The following is a 22757-nucleotide window of genomic DNA, read 5'->3' as shown; positions in this document are numbered from 1 at the left end:
ACCATTAAATGTCAAAGTCCTGCTAAATTTGCTTTCCCAAAATGCAGCACCTCGCATTTATCTGAATTAAACTCCATCTGCCACTTCTCAGCCCATTGGCCCATCTGGTCCAGATCCTGTTGTAATCTGTGGTAACTCTCTTCACTGTCCAATACACCTCCAATTTTGGTGTCATCTGCAAACTTACTAACTATACCTCTTATGCTCGCATCCAAATCATTTACGTAAATGACAAGAAGTAGAGGACCCAGCACCGATCCTTGTGGCACTCTACTGGTTACAGGCCTCCAGTCTGAAAAACAACCCTCTACCACCACCCTCTGTCTTCTACCTTTGAGCCAGTTCTGTATTCAAATGGCTAGTTCTCCCTGTATTCTGTGAGATCTAATCAGTCTCCCATGGGGAACCGTGTTGAGCGCCTTACTGAAGTCCATATAGATCACATCTACCGCTCTGCCCTCATCAATCTTCTTTGTTACTTTTTCAAAAAACTCAATCAAGTTTGTCAGACATGATTTCCCATATGTAAATCACAAAACGTTTTTAAAAGTTACATTCTCAAGTGAACTTTTACAATCTGTGTCATGTCGGCCCAGATAATGCATTTAAGGTGTGAGGTGCCCTGTATGAGACTCTGTGCCACAATGGTCAGACTGATTCTAATCTAAAAAAATAGATTTACAGAATCCTACATGGGTTCATGCAGTTTTTGAGCAAAGTAAAATGTAATTCTGCAAGTACAAATTCGCCCCACAAACGTGTGTGCATGTGGGTGTGTGTGTTTGGGTGGGGTTGGGAGGTGGTGGTTGCTGTCAGGGTTTGAGTGTCTGTGAGTGTGTATGTGTGTCAGTGTGAGTGTAAAGGGTTATAAGTCTGAGAGGGTATGAGAGAGAGTCTGCTTGAGTGTATGGGTCTGTAGGCGTGTCTGTGTGTTGTCTGCATCTGTGTGTGTAGTGCAATGGGGTCACCTGTAGTGTGACATGAACCCATGGTCCCGGTTGAGGCCATTCCAATGGGTATTGAACTTGGCTATCGGCCACTTTTCGTTGTTGCCCATCCCAAAGTCTGCCATGGAGTATGGTCACCCGAAGGGCCGAGGTCAAATGTCCCCTCTCACTGCATCAGTCAATCCCATTAAATACATTTACTTAATTTCCATAGCTTCCCTTCTATATCATCATTGTTAGGTGGTTTCAAAAATTCTTGCCTTTGAAATGTTTTTATTTAACTTGCATTCCCAGGAGTAATTTTCCAAAAATCTAAGCCAATAGTTTGACCTGTGCCTTGCGTGTTTCATCAGGGAGTACTTTTTCTATATATGTGTGTGTGTGAGATAAAGCTGGTTGTTACCTTTTTTTTTGGTGTTTGCATCAAGTTCTTTCCAGCTATCCTACTCTTTTTGTATGAATTCTGTTATCAATTTACCTTCTAGTTTGTAACTACCGATAGCGGTAACATTTATGTTTGTCCTTCACTACCAATAACCTTACACAGATCTTTCTATTCCTTCTGTCTTTTTCACCTTTTGTTAAATACTATGTTCTCTGGGCTGAAATTTATTTCTGATGGCCTTCAAATCTTGCAGAATTTTCTTGAAAACCTCTTCTTTCCTTTAAATTTCTATTCCTGATGCCAATAACACAATGTTTTGATTCAAGGGGTTTGGTTGTCTTAATGGAATAAAATATGTTAGAATTCTTTAAACTGTAAATCTACTAACTTCTCAAATATTTGTCACATTCGTTGTCAAGTTATGTTTGAGCCTTTTTCATAAATAGCCTGCTCAACAGCTAAAGGTATTTCACTTGACTTTGCCTGTGCTGATATCATAGTTTACACCAGGCATTTTAATGGAAATCACTCTCTCTTCTCTCTCTCGTACTTTCATTGTGACATCCCCAAAACTAAAATGGTTCAAACTCTCAAATTCCTTAACATTATTTCAGTCCTATTATTTAAAGACTGTAGGTAGCACTCTGCAGTTATTGTGTAAAAATACACAATTGAGTGGGTTCACAACTATACCATTAGTTGTTAGGCTAAAGCTCTTTGCTGCTAGTATTATCGCTTTGATCAATGTGACCACCACCTTCTCTCAAACCTTCCATGTGATCTGCAATTTCAAAAACTGCTTTTTGGATAATGTATTGTCTCATGGTGTTTGTAAAATTCTTATTCACACCACAAGTCTATCTGTGTTCACCAATTTAATGTCTTAGAGCACTAAATTTGGGATCTCCAAAGAGATTTCTTTCCCTGTGTATAGTCCGTTAACTTCCATTATACATTTTCTATTGAATAACCAGTCTAACTATGCCTCTTAGGCATGATCAGCTCCTTTCTTTTTAAATCTATAAATGACAGTAGATTGCCCAAATATTTTCTACAGTATAATTCTTGAAGTCTAATTGTGAAAATGCATTACATTTCTGCTTCTAGTAGGAAATGACAGGACCAAAGCCATACCTTGTTTTTCTTTGAAATCTCAAGCTTTTGGAGTGCCGTTCTTTTGTCAAGTGAAGTCACTTCATCCGACGAAAGATCGGTGCTCTGAAAGCTTATGATTTCAAATAAACCTGTTGGACTATACCCTGGTGATGTGTAACTTCTGACCTTGTCTACCTCAGTCCAACATTGGAACCTCCACAGCTTGTTTTTCTTTGGAAGGCTATACCTATGTCTGTATCTTTACTTCATTTTTTCATGATCATAAGGTCTAGTTTCATGGAACATTGATGGGAAATAGTTCCTTAACTGTTTAACTGACATTTTGAAAAGAATGGCCAAAGCAAACTCCAGTTTACATCTTCCATCTTAAAAAAAACTGTTGATTTCTAATCTTCACATATGGCTACCACCTTCTGCTACCATTGTTAACCTTGATCTAAACTGTTGACGTAAAACCCAAGACAACTTCACCTTGTGTTTAGTATACTCAATCACACAGCTTATTTCCTGTCAGTACCACCTGTGATACATTTTTTACATGTATTTCCTAATCAACCTGTTACATGATATTTCTACACACCTCAGGTATGACTGGAACCTGGGGCATCTTGTTCAGAGTTAGAGACACTACCACTGCAAGACAAGAGCGCAGAATCTTCCTTTCGTTTCATTCACTCAATAATTTGCAGTAAGCAGCTTTACTTTTTGAGGTCTTTTATGGCACAGTGGTTGTGTCCGTATCTATGAGCTAAAAGGCTGAAGTCTCGTCTGTACAAGAGGTGTTCAGGTAATTAATAAATGTTTCAATGTTTAGAATGCAGTAGAAATGTTGAATTTTCTTTAGACATCTATCACTCTTTGATTTAAAATTAACCAAATTCATTAAGAGTATGGGCTATAAGGGGATATGTGCAGTTGGTGTTGCAGGTTATACATTGACTGGCAGAATGTAATTGAGAAGCTGAATACTCTACTCTTCTAACAAATGAATTGCATGATTTACTATTACCAACTTGTAAATCAAAGGAGATTGAGGAATGAGAGAAGTATGATATGGAAATGAGGATTATTCATGGACCTTCCATTATCTCCAATACTTTGAACTACTGCCTCAGTGATGGACCTTTGAAGCAGTAAAGGCCATTCCACAATTATAGGGGTTGCACCTTGGTTCATCTTGATGTTGGAACACTTTTTTTTGCAGGCAGACTTCCAATTGGAATAGGCTTAAAAATAATTTTACAGATGGTAGAAAATGTTTTTGTTGCATTCGATTTCTGATATGGAATGACAGAAGTACTTTTTGCTTTGCAAACGAATAGCAGTTTTTATATTAGCCAGCACTTACGGGACCGGGAGTGTGCTGGTTGATCAAGAGATCCACATAATGTAAAAACAAACACTAATAGAAACAATAACACAGGGTATACACATCACTGTTATGCTTTATTTACATCTTAATCACTTAAATAATAATCCAACTTTGCCTTAAATAAAACTTACCAGCAGAAGGTCTTCTCACTCAAACCTTCAATAGAGCTTTCGGCAATTGCAGAGATCGTGCTAAGACTGGAAACTTGAGGCATTTGAGGTATATAATTTTTGCCAATTTGTCAAGAGTGCCAGTTTGTAAGGTGCTAGTTAAAACAAACTTTGCTGTATATCAAAATTTGGGGGTGGAGTGGGGGAGTTTTAAAACTTTGCTTTGCATCTGTTCAGTAAATATGATACTTGTCTTAACATTTCCTCACCTTACAAATAATATATTCATTGAGAGTACATTTTACCAAGTCTCAATACTGTCATGTGATTTCAGAGGAAACCTGTGACAATTTTCTTTATGAATCAATGGAATTTGTCTTTAAAGCTGGTAATATTTCATTAGTAACTCATGTTCATTTTGTTAAATAGCTACAGTGCTCGTATTGTCCAAAAGGTGGAGATGTAGCATCAATTATTACCAATGATTTTCGTTCTCAGAAACATTGACATCCTGTGCTGTTGTGTACCAATTGGGACAAAGTAATCTCCCAATAATAATGCTGTTTCACTTTTTGACGCCTCTCATGCTTGCTTGCACTTTCTCTTTGCTCCTCTTCAGCTTCTACATCTCTTAAAAATTCCTTTTGTTGCTTTGTATGACCTTTTCTGTTTTCTTTCTTCCTTTCTTGCTTTCTTATTTCCTTTTGTGGTTGGTGTGATATGGTCTGGACAGAAATCGTCTACCAGTTTTACCCAGTGAAGGTTATGGAAATAATATGAACCTCATCAGCTACTTTGGTCCTCCACTTCTCATTTATTCCATTTTCATCTCCATCCTTTGGCAACAACAATTGTTGTGGCATCATCTTAGCTTTGTCTGCTTTCAGATTTATTCTATTTAGCTCTCTGTTTCACAGTTACTAGCAATTGAAATAGTTACTTTTGTAATAAGACAAATTCACAAAGCTTGGGCGGGATGAATGAAGATTGATTGATTTGCTTTAAAAATGACACTTTTTTTGATTAATGGCCTGAAGGATGAAGAAATCTAAGAAATCTGTCTCTGTTTTGCTTTCCATGTCCACCTTATCAAGACCATTCAGGATTTTGTACATTTCAACCAAGTCACCCTCCTTCTAAACTCCAGTCAAAATCAATCTGGACTGTCCAAACTTTCATCACAAAATAACTTCCTCATTCCAGGTATCAATCCAGTAAGCCATCTCTGTACTGACTCCAACTGATTTTATGTTCTTCTTTAATCAAGGTACCAAAACTGCATACAGCAATCAAGATATGATCTTGTCAATTCCCTGCATAACTGAAGCATAACAAGATTCTCACGTCCATGTTCAATTCCTGTTCTAATAAATGCTTTCACTCCATGAGGCGCTTTGATTATAAACTGTAACTATATACAGGCAAGTCCCCAGATTGCAAACAGGTTACATTCTGGGGACTGTTTGCAAGTTAATTTGTTTGCAAGTTGGAACACTATGTACAACAATGTTAAAGCAGCTGTTTGTTAGTACAAGAAATGTCCCTCTGTCAGATATTTAAAATTCCCCTGTATGGGATCATGTTCAGAAGTCAGATATTTGTAAGGTGGGGATCTTCTGTGGTAACTTTTTGTGACACATTCACTAGAACACCTAAATTCCTCTTCACTTAGGATTTCTGTAGCAATTCTTTGTTTAAGTAATAATATGCTTTACATTCTTCCCCTGAAAATGAACGCCTTCACAAGTTCCCATATTATAGACTGCCTGCCAGATGTTTGCCCATTTACGCAACCTGTCCTCTTGTTTTACAAACACTTTATTTCCTATTTTTGGGTTGTCTGTACATTTAGCCACTATGCTGTCCTTCACTTCCTCTAAGTCATCAATATAAATTGTAAGATGTCATGATATCATGTTTATCAGACAAAGACTGTTCTATGTATTCTGTTTTCTGTCAGCCAGCCAATCTTCTATCTGTGTTCCTCTGATACCATCCACACCCAAACATTTATTTTCCACATTGAACTTTGATGTGACATCTTATTGAATGTCTTTTGGAAATCTAAGTATAGTACATTTACCTGCACCTCGTTAGTCTGCAGTATGTGATGGTACTTCAAACAAGTGAAATAAAGTGGTTAAACATGATATTCGCTTCACAAAACAATGCCAACTCTTTCAAATTACCTTTAGTTGTAACCTCTTTGGCCTAACTACTAGGAATTTTTCATGTGTCCGACCGTGATTTTAAAAAAAGCTTCTAATATCTTTCCCCTGACAGATGTTAAACTAACTGGCATGTAGTTTTTGGCTTGTCCCTTTTTAAGTTGTATTTGCTATTTTCCATTCTAATGGAACCTGTCTGAATCTTGGGATTTTGAAAATAAAAACCAATTTATCAACAATCTCTCTAGCTATTGGGATCCTAGGATGAGGGTCTCATAGCCCAAGGACGTTAGTAATTCTTCGATGTTGTTTGTGTTCTCCCTTGTCTTCTGATCTGCCACCCGTATTTGTGCAGTTAGTGCTTTCCCTTTAAGTTGATGCTTGTTTTAACTTTGTTTAATCACGGTGAGTTTTCTTTCTTAGAATTTTTCTACACTCAGTATGCTTATATGTCCCTTTGAATGCCTCTGTGTATCTATTGACCTATAATTTCACTTATTTTGCCTGCCCACAATAGCTAACCCTCCTTATAACACCTCCACATTTCCCTTCCTAAGGTTTATATTATTAGTTCAGGATCCACTTCTGTCTCCCTCAAATTGAATGCATAGTTCAATCATATGAAGATCGCTACTATCTAAGTGTGTCTTCATTATGTGCTCATTAATTAATCCTGTTTTCTTGCACAAAGTCAGGATAAGTGCACCCTGCTTTCTGATTCAATCTAGAACATGCTGTGCAAAGAAGCTACTCCAAGCACATTATATGAACTCCTCCTCTTGGTTCCCTTTTCTGATTTTTATAGTCTACATTCAGATTAAAATCCCCCATGATTATTGCTATTCTTTGCTGAAAAGTTCCCATTATTTCTTCCTTTATATGCCATCTTATAGTGTAATTACCATTGGTGGGGATTGGTACAGTACTCCCACTCATGTGACTTTATTATTTCTCATCTCTGCCAAACCACTTCCATACTCTGATTTCCGGAACATTGGTCACTTTTCTCCTATTATGTCTGTACCACAATTAATTAACAGAGCCACATCCATATTTTCCAAGCTTCTTGTCCTTGCCAAATTACCTTCAATATTCACATTCTAAACTATTTCCCCTGAAGCTATGTTTTTATTGTGATATCAGATCATACTTATTTATTTACATTATTGTTTTGCTGTGAATTCTACGTATGTGCTTTTCTATTTTGTTCTTTTTATTTTAGTACTCTTTAAACTTACCTGGAAACTTGGGTTGATGCTTTCTCCCCCCCTTTCCTTTAGCCAAGAGGTGCTGAGGACAATCGTTGCTCCACTTGGAATGTCAGCTTAGTTTTACTGAAATCAGCACTGATCAGGAATTCTAACTGGAACTTGTCCCCTTACTTTCATGCTAAACTTGAGAACTGTGCATTACGTATGGTCTAATGTTACACTCATAGGCTATTGGAGGAGCTAAGAAATAGCTGTAAATTGTTCTGAATATCAATTTTTCTCCTTTTTCAGGAAATGGAACAAAGACCGAAAAATCCCGAGTCCCAGAGTATATATGTAGTCAATATTGAAGAGCCAGTCATTGCCACTTCATTGGTGAAAAATTCCTCTTACCCTAAAAGGAAGAGGAAGATTAGTCATGTCAGTGTAAAAGGAAAAGGTACAGAACTGTTTCCAATTTTGCCAAATTTAGAAAAGTTGCAACATTTTAGACAATGGAAAATGATAAAAATGTTTTTTAATTCAATATACTTTAATAAATCACTGTAGTTAGATTTACAGGGCATAAGTTATTAAGTTAGCCTGGAAGGTAAGAAGAACCATCGGTGTGGCTGGGAAGATGAGTTAGCATTACGTTGGCCAGGTGGATGCACGATGCCATGGAAAGTAGGTTTACATAGGAGATGATGCGATGGGTGAGGGCAGGAGGCCTAACTGCTACTGTTGCAACTAATGAATAAAGGTGGACTTTCTAACCAACCTGCTTGGCACTCATCCACCTCTTTGGCCACCCAGGATCGGCTTGAAGATTGGTGGGCCTAACTCCATCCTCCATCCGCTGGTGTGATAAACAAATTACTCCAAATTTATAATTAGCACTTCATGTTCAGGCGGCTAATTGCAGCCATGACAATGTTAGCGTCAAGCCCAGAATATATTTACAGAAGTAATCTTAAGGTAGTGAAATCATGTGTAATGTGTGTGAGGGTTAGAGTATGGAACTAAAAATCTTCGATGAGTCGGAGTTCATGTGGGATGGAACTAAGGATGCTAGTGAGGCAATTATTGGGGAAGTCAGCTCGATCTTTTGTCTGTTCCCCAGCAAAATGTTTAGTAGTGTTTAGAAGCTGGGTAAGAACAATACTTTTGTTAAGCAGCTGTAGTGGGAGAATGAAAGTATGTTCAATGGCAATACAGTCATAAAAACAATGCTACAGGACAATTACAGGTGTAATATAACTGTGACATGGTAACTGTCAGTGGAATTATTTTATTACTTGACTCTTACAAATCTCTGGATGTACCTGAAAGGATTGTTGAATTCCTTTGCGAGCTTCTATCCTTCATATTGAAACAAAATTGTGTAAAATTATTATTGTGCAGTTATCTTTTTCCTTCAGTTTGCTTCTCCCTTGATAGGGTGGATACTGGGATGATGTTTCCTATTGTAGGGGAGACTAGAATTGGGGATACGCTTTATGAACAGGAGCTCTCTCTTGCATGGCGGAAATTAGATGTTTTTTCTTTTCGAGAGTTATCAAACCTGTGGAATTCACTGCACTAGAAAGTAGTGGATGTTGTATTAATTTACTCAAGGTGGAGTTCAGTAGATTTCAGATAGACCAAGGAGTCTAGGGCTATGGTGGTAGTGATGGAATGGGGGAGAAGTCAGGAACTTGCAATTGTGGGTGAGAGCACGATTAGATCAGACATGATCTTATTGAAAGGCAGAGCAGGCACAAGGATCAACTATTTCAATCCTCCTTGCACATCGTTTGGAAGAAACCTGCAGTGATGTTATTTAAAAGGCCTCAAAGCCAACTTACAGATCAGGTAGAAAAACAAATTGCTGGAAAATCTGTTCTGAGGAAAGGTGACTTGACCTGAAATATTAACTCTGATTTCTGTCCAAGATGCTGCCAGCTGTTCAGCTTTTCCAGTAATTTCTATTTTTGTTTCTGATTTACAGCATCTGCAGTTCTCTTTATTTTTATTGCAGATCAGATCATTTAGAATGACTTCCGCTGTTGTGTGCTCTCTGAAAGTACACTGGACTAAATGATTGATTTATTGTAGTTGGTGGATTTTGCAACATCTTCATTGACAGTCATTGGAAAAAATTGTAGTGTGTACTGGCTGGCTTGTTATCATCATGTGCCTTCTCCCATTGCTATAGGTATATTTGTGTACAATCTGTGACAACCCATAGGTGGAGTACTCGAAATATGTTATCAGGATATCTGGAGCTGAATAAATTTTCAGAGCCACAAGAGAGCCAGCTACAGCAAAGATGTGGAAATTAACAATCTGCATGTTTGATTTATTGAATGAGTTATGTGGCTATGGATTCTTTTATTCCCTCCTGCTGCAAAAATTAAAGGAACTAGGAGGCAGAATTGGTATGTTTTTCCATTATCAATGGTAAAATTATAACACAGCTACACAATTAAGTCAAAGGAGTAGCAACCATGTTATCATTGATAGGGAAAGAATAAAGCCAGAATACAGTCAGGTTCTGAGGATCTGAACAGCCAACTAGTGTTTTCTGAAGTCTTTGAAGTTAAACTTTGAACTGTAACGTCACTTACAAATAGTATGTGTTCACCATCAGAACCTGCGGCAAGTGAGACTGTTGATTAGTACATGACTCTTAATATATTCAGCTGAATCCTGTCAGTTTGGACAATTGAAAGACTAGTCAGAAATAAGATTCACTTAGGCATAAGGAATCCAGCAGCAATAGCATGTTTACTGAGAGAAGAGAAACATGATTTCAAGAAAGCTCTCAATGTGTATAGACATACACATTTAACCGTTTTAAACCTATACTACCATGCAAATGCCTACTCACTCAACTTGTCCAATCAGTGAAGCATTTCTGCACCCTCCTCACAGTTCATTTTTTCCTCCCAGCTTTGTGTTGCCTGCAAACATGGAGATATTACATTTAATTCCCTCATTTGCATCATTAATATACATGAATATCTGGCATCCAAGTGTTGATCTCTGCGGTACCCCACAAGTTCCTGGCTGACATTGGTTAAATGAACCATTTATTCCTGTTTTTTTGTCTGCCAGTGAGTATTCGTGTCAGTGCACTACCCCCAATCACATACCTTAATTTTACACACCAATTTCTTCAGTAGGATCTTACCAAAAGCTTTTTGAAAGATCAATGAAACCACATCTACTGTGTCCCTCTTATCAACTCGACTAGCTAAATCTTTTTAAAAGGTTTCAATAGATTTGTCAAGCATGATTTCCCTTTTGTAAATTAATGCTGACCCTGTCCAATCCTGAATGTCCTTTTGAGTGCTGTGCTATTAAATCTTTCAAAATGGACTGTAGGACCTTGCCTACTACTAACGTCAGGCTAACCAGTCTATAATTCTCTGTTTTCTGTCTACCTCTTTTTTTTTTCATTTAAATAATTGGGTTACATTAGCTTCCTTCCAATCCATAGGAACTGGGAAGGAATATTTGCAGAAAAGTCAGCCAAAATATCAGGGCCAGAAGGCAGAATGTAAATATTGTTGAGATAATCACACAAAAGTAAAGCTTGTACCGAGTGGAGATGGCAGTGTTTGAACTGTAAGAAGCTGAATTATTTTGCATGCAGAAGTTAAGCCAGAAAAAAGCATGATAAACCTATGAAGGTGGCTGCTGAGACATTTCAGCCAATGTTCTGACAAATAACTTTTTGTCTTTCAATTGATTGGCATCATCAGGTCTAAGTATGATGAATGGTTGATGACTGTTCAAATGATAACTACTCAAAGGAAAGCAGCAAACAGCAATCAACTTTCAAATAAGTGCTTTTATTTTGTGCAACTTGTGTGAAGTTGCTCAAGATGGCCACCCAAAAATGAAGCTCTCAAAGGTAGGTTAAGGCTATATGCTGGAACAATACTCTTACCAAAAGGACAAATAAAGCTGAGAGCCCAGCACAATGAAAAGAATGAAGATCTGCATTCAAGATAGTAGATGTGAAGCAAAATTCACTCATTTCAGCTGAGACAAGTCTAAAGCTTGGAATGTGTCAGAAGATAGATCATGTATTTTAAAACTAGTAAGCGATTAACTGCTGAGCAGATTCTAGAAGATTACAAAGAGGTTCTTACAGGTCCTTTAAGTGACATTATCTAATGTAGATGAAATTATGGGGCCACTTGCCAAGGAGGGACAGCATCTACAGACTGGGTTAGCAGCGTGGTAACAGTAAATAAGACCTGGAAACAGTATTTCTAAGATCACAAGGGTTTCCCTAAAGCTTTGGAGAGTCCTCATTACTTAATGTTAACCATTGAAGAAGCCTTTCTATGACCTGCCTAGGGCAAAGGTTTTTACTGCCTTCAGTGTGAAGAATGTTGCCGGCAACTGATGAAAGCAGCAGTTTTCTTAAGTCTGGATACCATTTAGGAGATGGATTGTATCACAAGCTGTTTGGCATTTCCGCTGAACTGAAGAGTATCATTGAAACAATATGAGATGGTCAATGATCTTCTCAGAGTGGAGTCTATTGTGGGTAATCTGTTAGTTTCTGGATGTAGGGAGTCAGTGGAAGAAGCTTTTGCAGATTCATAATTAAAACCAGTGTGATTGCTAGAGAGGTCTTGCCAGATGAGCTTAAAGCTGAACAAAAATATGGTGCAAATGTAGATGCCTGAAGCTCAGTATAAAGGCATGTAATGACAGGAAAATACTTCCTCCCTAATCCTGACAGTGACATATATGTAGTTACTAACCGACTTGAAAGGAGTGCAGTGGTTTGTTAAATTTGTGAACAATGCAGCAAACTTCTTGCCTAATTTGTCATTGGAGTGTGAGCATCTATGCAAGCTCATAGCTATGGAGATGCAAAAGGTTAGGGCAAAGAACATGAAGCAATTCTCTCTCTAACCAAAAATCTAGCAATGACTGCTTGGTGTACTCTGAAAATTATCAGTTTAGTGTAGACATTGAATTCGAAGAAAAATGTCTTCTGATCAAGCACTCGCCAAAAGAATGACACTCCCCAGGGAAGGGACACCACTGCAGTAATGAGCAGGTATGAGACAAACTGACAACAATTACTTTCAGAGAAGTAATTGAAAGGTCTCTGTTTTAGATGTGGATAAAATGCAGAGGCTGATGCCATGGAACTGGCTATAATGTACCGACAATTTTGGTAATGAGTGATGATTTACTTTGTTGATGATGAATGTTGGGAATCGTTTTCCACTGCCAATAGTAGTACATGCAATGTCTGGTGAAATGTGCTTGGTGAACTGGTTGGCTAACCATACTCATATGATTTCTACCTCTGTTAAATACCTTTGTGTGTAGCTTGTGGAATAGAATGGGCAGAAGATTTAATGTCCTCTGTATTGAATGGCTGCAGTAGGTATGGAGGATGCAGCATGATACAGTTGCAACAGATGCTTTGATGAGGAGAATTCTGTATGAGAACCTGTGGTATTTTGGAGCTAGACTCCTTCAAGCACTCTTAGTTACAATAGACTAGCAGGCTGGACAATACAGCCAGCATTTTGGTATGCAAACCATTCAGTGCTTTTCTGTGTGCTCCTCTGTCAAAGTCCTTCTGAGTCTCCTGTAGTAACAACACTGCCTGCATGTCCCTCCTCCTTTTTGTTATGAGTATTTTTGTGATTTGAACCTAGATTTCATTCACCTTCATAAATTAAATGATTGATTCCTCATCATTTGTCAAAGGACAACATTTGCCAAGTCATAACTAGACAATTGCAGACAAACATTAACAGGATTGAGGGACAAAATAGTGAAGTATTTTCCCGATACACAAATTAATCTAAGAACAGTAATGATAGCAAACTTCACCCTGTAAGATTACTAATACAGAAAACTAAGAGTACATTGGAAAGCCAGGCATGGATTTAGATTCCATGTGAACATTTAGGTGCTGTGGCTACTTTTGATGCTTGTTAATTTCTGTTTTCATAACCTCAATAAGATGTAGAGTAAAACCAAGGGTTAGTGATTCTAAATCATTGTGGAATCATAGATTGTGTTTCAAGTCTAACTTCAGAATAAATCTGGTTGACATAGGGGATGATGTAGTGGTAAAATAATAATCCAGGGGCTTAGGCTAATGTTTTGGGAGCAAGGGTACAAATCCCACCATGGCAGATGATGAAATTTAAGTTCAAGCATTCATTCCAGAGTGTAAAGCTAGTCTCCATTGCAGTAGCCATGATGACACTTGACTTACAGAAATACATTTATTTCACTAATTCATTTTAGTGAGGGAAATTTACAATCCTTGCCTGCTCCGACCTACACATGTCTCCAGAAACACAAAAATTGACTTGACTCGTAATTGCCCACTGGCCGAGTAAACCAGTTGTTTTCAAGGCAATTAGTGATGGGCAACAAATGCTTGGCTTGCCAGCAATGTCCACATCACATGAATGTGGCAGAGATAGCAGTGAGAAGATGTGGCACTTACTATTATGATGTTCCTATTTGGGAACTTTAGATAGGCTGATAGGGTCTGATGCCACAATCTTTCTAATGATCCCAAGGATAGAGGATGGTTCTCCTCTGCACACCTCATCGACCAGGGGCTCTAGGTCTCTATCCAGAAAGCAGGGAGCTAATGTTATTTTCTCAACCGTCTTTGGGACCGTCTTCACATCTGTGAAGAGCAGCTCTGGAATGATAGAGTTTGACCTGGTGCATAGTGTAGGTCAGAGGAATGGACCAGACTTGCGCTATGTAGAGCCACACTGACAGTACGCCACACCTGATGACCAGATTTTTACCCATAATGGAGAGGGAGTGGTGCTTCCATAAGCCCAGTTTCTGCCTCATCTTGGTGATATGCTTTTCCCAAGTTTTTGTGCATGTTCCAGCACTTCTAAACCATATTCCCAGCACTTTCAGGTAATCTGTCATGACCATGGAAGAGATAAAGGATCATTCAGTCCAATTCCCAAAGAACATGGCCTCGCTCTTGCCTTAATTTAATTTGGCTCCCAAGGCTGGTTTGAACTGGTCGCAGGTGCTTATGAGTCTGATCACTGACAGTGGATCAAAGCAGAAAATGCTGACATTGTCCATTTTACAGGGAGGTTTGGACTTACAGGCCTCTGTTGCCTGGGATAGTTACCCCTCTCAGGTTTGCATCCTTCAACTGACGAGGCAAAAGGCAGCAGAGTGCAGACCATGTCTGCAGGGACACCTGGATACGGAGAGCAGAATCATACCCAACATTACTCTCCTCTCGATGGCCACCTTTTGCATGTGGCTGCATCAAGCACTGCATAGATCCTTGGTACGTAAACACCAAGCCTCAGTGTATACTGAGGATCTACCCATCCCCGGTGCTGTGAAGGATGGGTCTGGCTTTGATATGGAATGCATCAAGTAGTTGGACATTCTGTATCACCTGTCCTTTGGAAAAATTTGTAAAGAAAAGCACCTTTGACTACAAGTCCATCAGGTAGTACCCTTAGGACCCTGCAGGAAAAAGAGAGGGTGGATCCTATTGCATGGTTCCCTGAGCAGACTGTTAAAGTAATTTGGCAGATTGCCTCATTGCCAGAACTTTCGAACAAGCACCAAGACATTGCTTGGCTGATGGTGAGAAGGGCACTGCGTGGGAGATTCTTTATGCAAGCCTGATCTTTGCGTGCTGCTGCAGCTGCTAAGAGACTGTCATATGTCTCCTTCTGGAATATGCCTGTGCAGAGAAACTCTGGAGAGAGATGCAGTGGTTTTTGTCAAAGTTTGTCTCAAGCAGTTCTGTGACATAGGTTTCTATGCTCTCTGATCAGTTCCCTGGGATTCACAGAGACAAATATCAACTGTGCTTGGATCAAACCAGTGAAAGGTGCTCTTTGGTCTACACAAAACATGTAGATCTTCCATTGCAAAGAGTAACCTCGCCTGAATGTTGCAGACTGGCAATTTCCAAGGTCCAGACTACATGCCGTGCTGAGGTACATGCTAAAACTTAGGGCAGCTGCCACCGAGGCGAGTGGGGAAGATGACTGTCTCGGATCTTTCTGCTAATATACATTGGGAGTCCATTTAGTTACCAGACCCCCTCATACCTCAAATATTTGTAAATATAGTCATATATAAGTAAGAAATATTGTAGGTTTTTTGGAAGCCAAATTCCAATGTTTGATTCTTATTCATGGGCAAAGACTGTACAGAACTGCTTCAACTGTATGTATATAAAGATTTTCTATGAATAAAGTATATTTTTGCAATTAAAATACTTACTATTTTGTAGTTGTAGTCTGCTAGGAATAGAATGGGAATGAGAGACCTGAGTTTGGTGACAAGTGGCTAATGTTGTGTCATCAGTTCCTGGATTGTTGTCTGTTGTCAATAAGTTTTGCAATAGCAAGAGAACGTGGCCCCATGGAATGCTCTTCCTGCAATATGTGGGAAATCAGGGATACTTCCAATGTTTGTGAATATGTATACAGGAAGTGTTCACCTGCAGCTTCTGATGTCTTGCATGGAGCACCTGGAGCTGCAGGTGGACTCACTACCGAGCATTCATGAGGCTGAGAATGTTGTGGAAAGCATGTTTAACGAGCTGGTTGCACCACTGGTAAGGGCTGCACTGAGAGAGAAAAGTTGGGTAACCACCAGGAAGATTGGCAGGCAATGCAGGAGTCCCTTCCCCTTCCAACAGGTATACTATTTTGGACACATTCTCTCAGGGAAAGCAATAGTCAGATTCAGTGGCACCAGAACTGGCAGTGTTGTACAGTAAGGAGGATTGAAATGTTGGTGAGCAGTAGTGATAGGGGAATCTGTAGTCAAGGGCACAGGTGTTTCTGTGGCTGTGAGAGATACTCAAGGGTGGTGTGTTGCCTCCCTGGTGCCAAGGTTATGAATGGCTATGAGTGGACGCAGATGTTCTGAAGGGGAAGAGTGAGCAGAGAGAGGTTATTGCTCCATAGGGTAATGATGACTTGGGCAGAAAGACAGCTGACGTCCTGCAAAAGTACTTCAGAGAGTTAGGTACAAAGTTGAAAAGCCAGACCTAATAGGGTAGTAATGTCAAGATTGTTTCCTATGCCAAGTGCCAGTGAGGCAAGGAATGGGCAAATAGTACAGTTATATAAGTTGCTAAAGAGCTGGTGTGAGAGAGGATCATTAGGATGTCTTCCTGGGTAGGTGGGACCTACATAAGAAGCATGTGTTGCCCTCATCTAGAGGGGCAACAGGATCCTGGCAGGGAAGTTTACTAGTGCCATTCAAGAGAGTTTTCAATTAGTGTGACAGGGGCGGTGGGTACCAAAGCACTCGGTCAGCAAGTAACATGAACAAGGAGGAGTCTGAGACTAAGGTCAGTAAGGCTAAGAGGAAGAATAGATAGGCAGAGGTTATCAAACACAGCAGGTCTGATGGTCTGAGGTGTATTTGTTTTAATGCGAGGAGTATGACCGGTAAGGCCATTGAGCTTGGATTAATTCATATAACTATAATGTTATAGTTATTACAGAGACTTGATTGAGAGAGGGGCAGGACTGTAAGCTTAACAATCAGATTTAAATGTTTCAGGCAAGATAGAGAGATGTAAAAGAAGTTGTAGTGATTGGAATGAGGTCAACCAGGTGGACATCAATGAGATCCCTCATTGGACCAGTTTAACAGTTCCCGTCAGAGAGTCCTGGCTGATAGATATAAGCAAGCGTTTCAGAGGTTCTGCTCACTCTAAGATCAGGCTCTGAGCTAGCTGGATCCATAGCATGTACTATGCATGTGTAAATAAAAGGAGAAAGTGAGGACTGCAGATGCTGGAGATCAGAGCTGAAAATGTGTTGCTGGAAAAGCGCAGCAGGTCAGGCAGCATCCAAGGAACAGGAAAATCGATGTTTCGGGCATATTCCCTTCTTCAGGAACGAGACTGGTGTGCCAAGCGGGCTGAGATAAAAGGTGGGGGAGAAAGTGGATTTGGGGGAGGTGGGGGAGAAAGTGGATTTGGGGGAGGTGGGGGAGAAAGTGGATTTGGGGGAGGTGGGGGAGAAAGTGGATTTGGGGGAGGTGGGGGAGAAAGTGGATTTGGGGGAGGTGGGGGAGAAAGTGGATTTGGGGGAGGTGGGGGAGAAAGTGGATTTGGGGGAGGTGGGGGAGAAAGTGGATTTGGGGGAGGTGGGGGAGAAAGTGGATTTGGGGGAGGTGGGGGAGAAAGTGGATTTGGGGGAGGTGGGGGAGAAAGTGGATTTGGGGGAGGTGGGGGAGAAAGTGGATTTGGGGGAGGTGGGGGAGAAAGTGGATTTGGGGGAGGTGGGGGAGAAAGTGGATTTGGGGGAGGTGGGGGAGAAAGTGGATTTGGGGGAGGTGGGGGAGAAAGTGGATTTGGGGGAGGTGGGGGAGAAAGTGGATTTGGGGGAGGTGGGGGAGAAAGTGGATTTGGGGGAGGTGGGGGAGAAAGTGGATTTGGGGGAGGTGGGGGAGAAAGTGGATTTGGGGGAGGTGGGGGAGAAAGTGGATTTGGGGGAGGTGGGGGAGAAAGTGGATTTGGGGGAGGTGGGGGAGAAAGTGGATTTGGGGGAGGTGGGGGAGAAAGTGGATTTGGGGGAGGTGGGGGAGAAAGTGGATTTGGGGGAGGTGGGGGAGAAAGTGGATTTGGGGGAGGTGGGGGAGAAAGTGGATTTGGGGGAGGTGGGGGAGAAAGTGGATTTGGGGGAGGTGGGGGAGAAAGTGGATTTGGGGGAGGTGGGGGAGAAAGTGGATTTGGGGGAGGTGGGGGAGAAAGTGGATTTGGGGGAGGTGGGGGAGAAAGTGGATTTGGGGGAGGTGGGGGAGAAAGTGGATTTGGGGGAGGTGGGGGAGAAAGTGGATTTGGGGGAGGTGGGGGAGAAAGTGGATTTGGGGGAGGTGGGGGAGAAAGTGGATTTGGGGGAGGTGGGGGAGAAAGTGGATTTGGGGGAGGTGGGGGAGAAAGTGGATTTGGGGGAGGTGGGGGAGAAAGTGGATTTGGGGGAGGTGGGGGAGAAAGTGGATTTGGGGGAGGTGGGGGAGAAAGTGGATTTGGGGGAGGTGGGGGAGAAAGTGGATTTGGGGGAGGTGGGGGAGAAAGTGGATTTGGGGGAGGTGGGGGAGAAAGTGGATTTGGGGGAGGTGGGGGAGAAAGTGGATTTGGGGGAGGTGGGGGAGAAAGTGGATTTGGGGGAGGTGGGGGAGAAAGTGGATTTGGGGGAGGTGGGGGAGAAAGTGGATTTGGGGGAGGTGGGGGAGAAAGTGGATTTGGGGGAGGTGGGGGAGAAAGTGGATTTGGGGGAGGTGGGGGAGAAAGTGGATTTGGGGGAGGTGGGGGAGAAAGTGGATTTGGGGGAGGTGGGGGAGAAAGTGGATTTGGGGGAGGTGGGGGAGAAAGTGGATTTGGGGGAGGTGGGGGAGAAAGTGGATTTGGGGGAGGTGGGGGAGAAAGTGGATTTGGGGGAGGTGGGGGAGAAAGTGGATTTGGGGGAGGTGGGGGAGAAAGTGGATTTGGGGGAGGTGGGGGAGAAAGTGGATTTGGGGGAGGTGGGGGAGAAAGTGGATTTGGGGGAGGTGGGGGAGAAAGTGGATTTGGGGGAGGTGGGGGAGAAAGTGGATTTGGGGGAGGTGGGGGAGAAAGTGGATTTGGGGGAGGTGGGGGAGAAAGTGGATTTGGGGGAGGTGGGGGAGAAAGTGGATTTGGGGGAGGTGGGGGAGAAAGTGGATTTGGGGGAGGTGGGGGAGAAAGTGGATTTGGGGGGGGTGGGGGAGAAAGTGGATTTGGGGGGGGTGGGGGAGAAAGTGGATTTGGGGGGGGTGGGGGAGAAAGTGGATTTGGGGGGGGTGGGGGAGAAAGTGGATTTGGGGGGGGTGGGGGAGAAAGTGGATTTGGGGGGGGTGGGGGAGAAAGTGGATTTGGGGGGGGAGGGGGAGAAAGTGGATTTGGGGGGGGAGGGGGAGAAGGTGGATTTGGCGGGGGAGGGGGAGAAAGTGGATTTGGCGGGGGGGGGAGAAAGTGGATTTGGCGGCGGGGGAGAAAGTGGATTTGGCGGCGGGGGAGGTGGATTTGGGGGAGGGGGAGAAAGTGGATTTGGGGGAGGGGGAGAAAGTGGATTTGGCGGCGGGGGAGGTGGATTTGGCGGCGGGGGAGGTGGATTTGGCGGGGGGGGAGGTGGATTTGGGGGAGGGGGAGAAAGTGGATTTGGCGGCGGGGGAGGTGGATTTGGGGGAGGGGGAGAAAGTGGATTTGGGGGCGGGGGAGGTGGATTTGGGGGAGGGGGAGAAAGTGGATTTGGGGGCGGGGGAGGTGGATTTGGGGGAGGGGGAGAAAGTGGATTTGGCGGCGGGGGAGGTGGATTTGGGGGAGGGGGAGAAAGTGGATTTGGGGGAGGGGGAGAAAGTGGATTTGGCGGAGGGGGAGAAAGTGGATTTGGGGGAGGGGGAGAAAGTGGATTTGGGGGAGGGGGGAGAAAGTGGATTTGGGGGAGGGGGGAGAAAGTGGATTTGGGGGAGGGGGGCGAAAGTGGATTTGGGGGCGGGGGAGGTGGATTTGGGGGAGGGGGAGAAAGTGGATTTGGGGGAGGGGGGCGAAAGTGGATTTGGGGGCGGGGGAGGTGGATTTGGGGGAGGGGGAGAAAGTGGATTTGGGGGAGGGGGAGAAAGTGGATTTGGCGGCGGGGGAGGTGGATTTGGGGGAGGGGGAGAAAGTGGATTTGGGGGAGGGGGAGAAAGTGGATTTGGCGGCGGGGGAGGTGGATTTGGGGGAGGGGGAGAAGGTGGATTTGGGGGAGGGGGAGAAAGTGGATTTGGGGGAGGGGGAGAAAGTGGATTTGGCGGCGGGGGAGGTGGATTTGGGGGAGGGGGAGAAAGTGGATTTGGGGGAGGGGGAGAAAGTGGATTTGGCGGCGGGGGAGGTGGATTTGGCGGGGGGGGAGGTGGATTTGGGGGAGGGGGAGAAAGTGGATTTGGCGGCGGGGGAGGTGGATTTGGGGGAGGGGGAGAAAGTGGATTTGGGGGAGGGGGAGAAAGTGGATTTGGCGGCGGGGGAGGTGGATTTGGGGGAGGGGGAGAAAGTGGATTTGGGGGAGGGGGAGAAAGTGGATTTGGCGGGGGGGGAGGTGGATTTGGCGGGGGGGGAGGTGGATTTGGGGGAGGGGGAGAAAGTGGATTTGGCGGCGGGGGAGGTGGATTTGGGGGAGGGGGAGAAAGTGGATTTGGGGGAGGGGGAGAAAGTGGATTTGGCGGCGGGGGAGGTGGATTTGGGGGAGGGGGAGAAAGTGGATTTGGGGGAGGTGGGGGAGAAAGTGGATTTGGGGGGGGTGGGGGAGAAAGTGGATTTGGGGGGGGTGGGGGAGAAAGTGGATTTGGGGGTGGGGGAGAAAGTGGATTTGGCGGTGGGGGAGAAAGTGGATTTGGGGGAGGGGGAGAAAGTGGATTTGGCGGGGGGGGGAGGTGGATTTGGGGGAGGGGGAGAAAGTGGATTTGGCGGGGGGGGGGAAGTGGATTTGGCGGGGGGGGGAGGTGGATTTGGGGGAGGGGGAGAAAGTGGATTTGGCGGGGGGGGGGAAGTGGATTTGGCGGGGGGGGGAGGTGGATTTGGGGGAGGGGGAGAAAGTGGATTTGGGGGAGGGGGAGAAAGTGGATTTGGCGGGGGGGGGAGAAAGTGGATTTGGGGGAGGGGGGAGGTGGATTTGGGGGAGGGGGGAGGTGGATTTGGGGGAGGGGGGAGGTGGATTTGGGGGAGGGGGGAGGTGGATTTGGGGGAGGGGGAGAAAGTGGATTTGGCGGCGGGGGAGGTGGATTTGGGGGAGGGGGAGAAAGTGGATTTGGCGGGGGGGGGAGGTGGATTTGGGGGAGGGGGAGAAAGTGGATTTGGCGGGGTGGGGAGGTGGATTTGGGGGAGGGGGAGAAAGTGGATTTGGGCGGGGGGGGGAGGTGGATTTGGGGGAGGGGGAGAAAGTGGATTTGGCGGGGTGGGGAGGTGGATTTGGGGGAGGGGGAGAAAGTGGATTTGGCGGGGGGGGGAAGTGGATTTGGCGGGGGGGGGAGGTGGATTTGGGGGAGGGGGAGAAAGTGGATTTGGGGGAGGGGGAGAAGGATTTGGGGGAGGGGGAGAAAGTGGATTTGGCGGGGGGGGGAGAAAGTGGATTTGGGGGAGGGGGGAAGTGGATTTGGGGGAGGGGGGAGGTGGATTTGGGGGAGGGGGGAGGTGGATTTGGGGGAGGGGGAGAAAGTGGATTTGGCGGCGGGGGAGGTGGATTTGGGGGAGGGGGAGAAAGTGGATTTGGGGGAGGGGGAGAAAGTGGATTTGGCGGGGGGGGGAGGTGGATTTGGGGGAGGGGGAGAAAGTGGATTTGGCGGGGTGGGGAGGTGGATTTGGGGGAGGGGGAGAAAGTGGATTTGGCGGGGGGGGGAGGTGGATTTGGGGGAGGGGGAGAAAGTGGATTTGGCGGCGGGGGAGGTGGATTTGGGGGAGGGGGAGAAAGTGGATTTGGCGGGGGGGGGAGGTGGATTTGGGGGAGGGGGAGAAAGTGGATTTGGCGGGGTGGGGAGGTGGATTTGGGGGAGGGGGAGAAAGTGGATTTGGCGGGGGGGGGGAGGTGGATTTGGGGGAGGGGGAGAAAGTGGATTTGGCGGGGTGGGGAGGTGGATTTGGGGGAGGGGGAGAAAGTGGATTTGGCGGGGGGGGGAAGTGGATTTGGCGGGGGGGGGAGGTGGATTTGGGGGAGGGGGAGAAAGTGGATTTGGGGGAGGGGGAGAAGGATTTGGGGGAGGGGGAGAAAGTGGATTTGGCGGGGGGGGGAGAAAGTGGATTTGGGGGAGGGGGGAGGTGGATTTGGGGGAGGGGGGAGGTGGATTTGGGGGAGGGGGGAGGTGGATTTGGGGGAGGGGGGAGGTGGATTTGGGGGAGGGGGGAGGTGGATTTGGGGGAGGGGGAGAAAGTGGATTTGGCGGCGGGGGAGGTGGATTTGGGGGAGGGGGAGAAAGTGGATTTGGCGGGGGGGGGAGGTGGATTTGGGGGAGGGGGAGAAAGTGGATTTGGCGGGGTGGGGAGGTGGATTTGGGGGAGGGGGAGAAAGTGGATTTGGCGGGGGGGGGGAGGTGGATTTGGGGGAGGGGGAGAAAGTGGATTTGGCGGGGTGGGGAGGTGGATTTGGGGGAGGGGGAGAAAGTGGATTTGGGGGAGGGGGAGAAAGTGGATTTGGGGGAGGGGGAGAAGGATTTGGGGGAGGGGGAGAAAGTGGATTTGGCGGGGGGGGGGAGAAAGTGGATTTGGGGGAGGGGGGAGGTGGATTTGGGGGAGGGGGGAGGTGGATTTGGGGGAGGGGGGAGGTGGATTTGGGGGAGGGGGAGAAAGTGGATTTGGGGGAGGGGGAGAAAGTGGATTTGGCGGCGGGGGAGGTGGATTTGGGGGAGGGGGAGAAAGTGGATTTGGCGGGGGGGGGAGGTGGATTTGGGGGAGGGGGAGAAAGTGGATTTG

The 22757-nt window shown here is 44.9% G+C and overlaps 1 protein-coding gene across 5 annotated transcripts in view; it reads left to right on the top strand.

Moving 5' to 3' along the window:
* The window catches only part of LOC122564798 (regulator of G protein signaling 3), a 289256-nt gene that overhangs the window by 5846 nt on the left and 260653 nt on the right, over nucleotides 1-22757 (top strand). For 4 of the 5 annotated variants that reach the window (XM_043720031.2, XM_043720040.2, XM_043720038.2 and 1 more), the window contains exon 2: nucleotides 7601-7748. The exons of the other annotated variant lie outside the window; for it this stretch is intronic. In XM_043720031.2, the coding sequence (XP_043575966.2) occupies nucleotides 7604-7748 (145 nt within the window). In that variant the 5' untranslated portion in view covers nucleotides 7601-7603. The remainder of the gene's footprint in view (nucleotides 1-7600; nucleotides 7749-22757) is intronic. 5 annotated transcript variants of the gene reach the window in all.

The sequence above is a fragment of the Chiloscyllium plagiosum genome, unplaced genomic scaffold (assembly GCF_037043375.1).
Source record: "Chiloscyllium plagiosum isolate Xiang-an unplaced genomic scaffold, Cpla_swu_hap1 HiC_scaffold_21, whole genome shotgun sequence".
In the NCBI taxonomy this organism is placed as follows: domain Eukaryota; kingdom Metazoa; phylum Chordata; class Chondrichthyes; order Orectolobiformes; family Hemiscylliidae; genus Chiloscyllium; species Chiloscyllium plagiosum.
The sequence above is the reverse complement of the archived record's forward strand: the minus strand, read 5'-3'. Positions and strand labels throughout refer to the sequence as shown.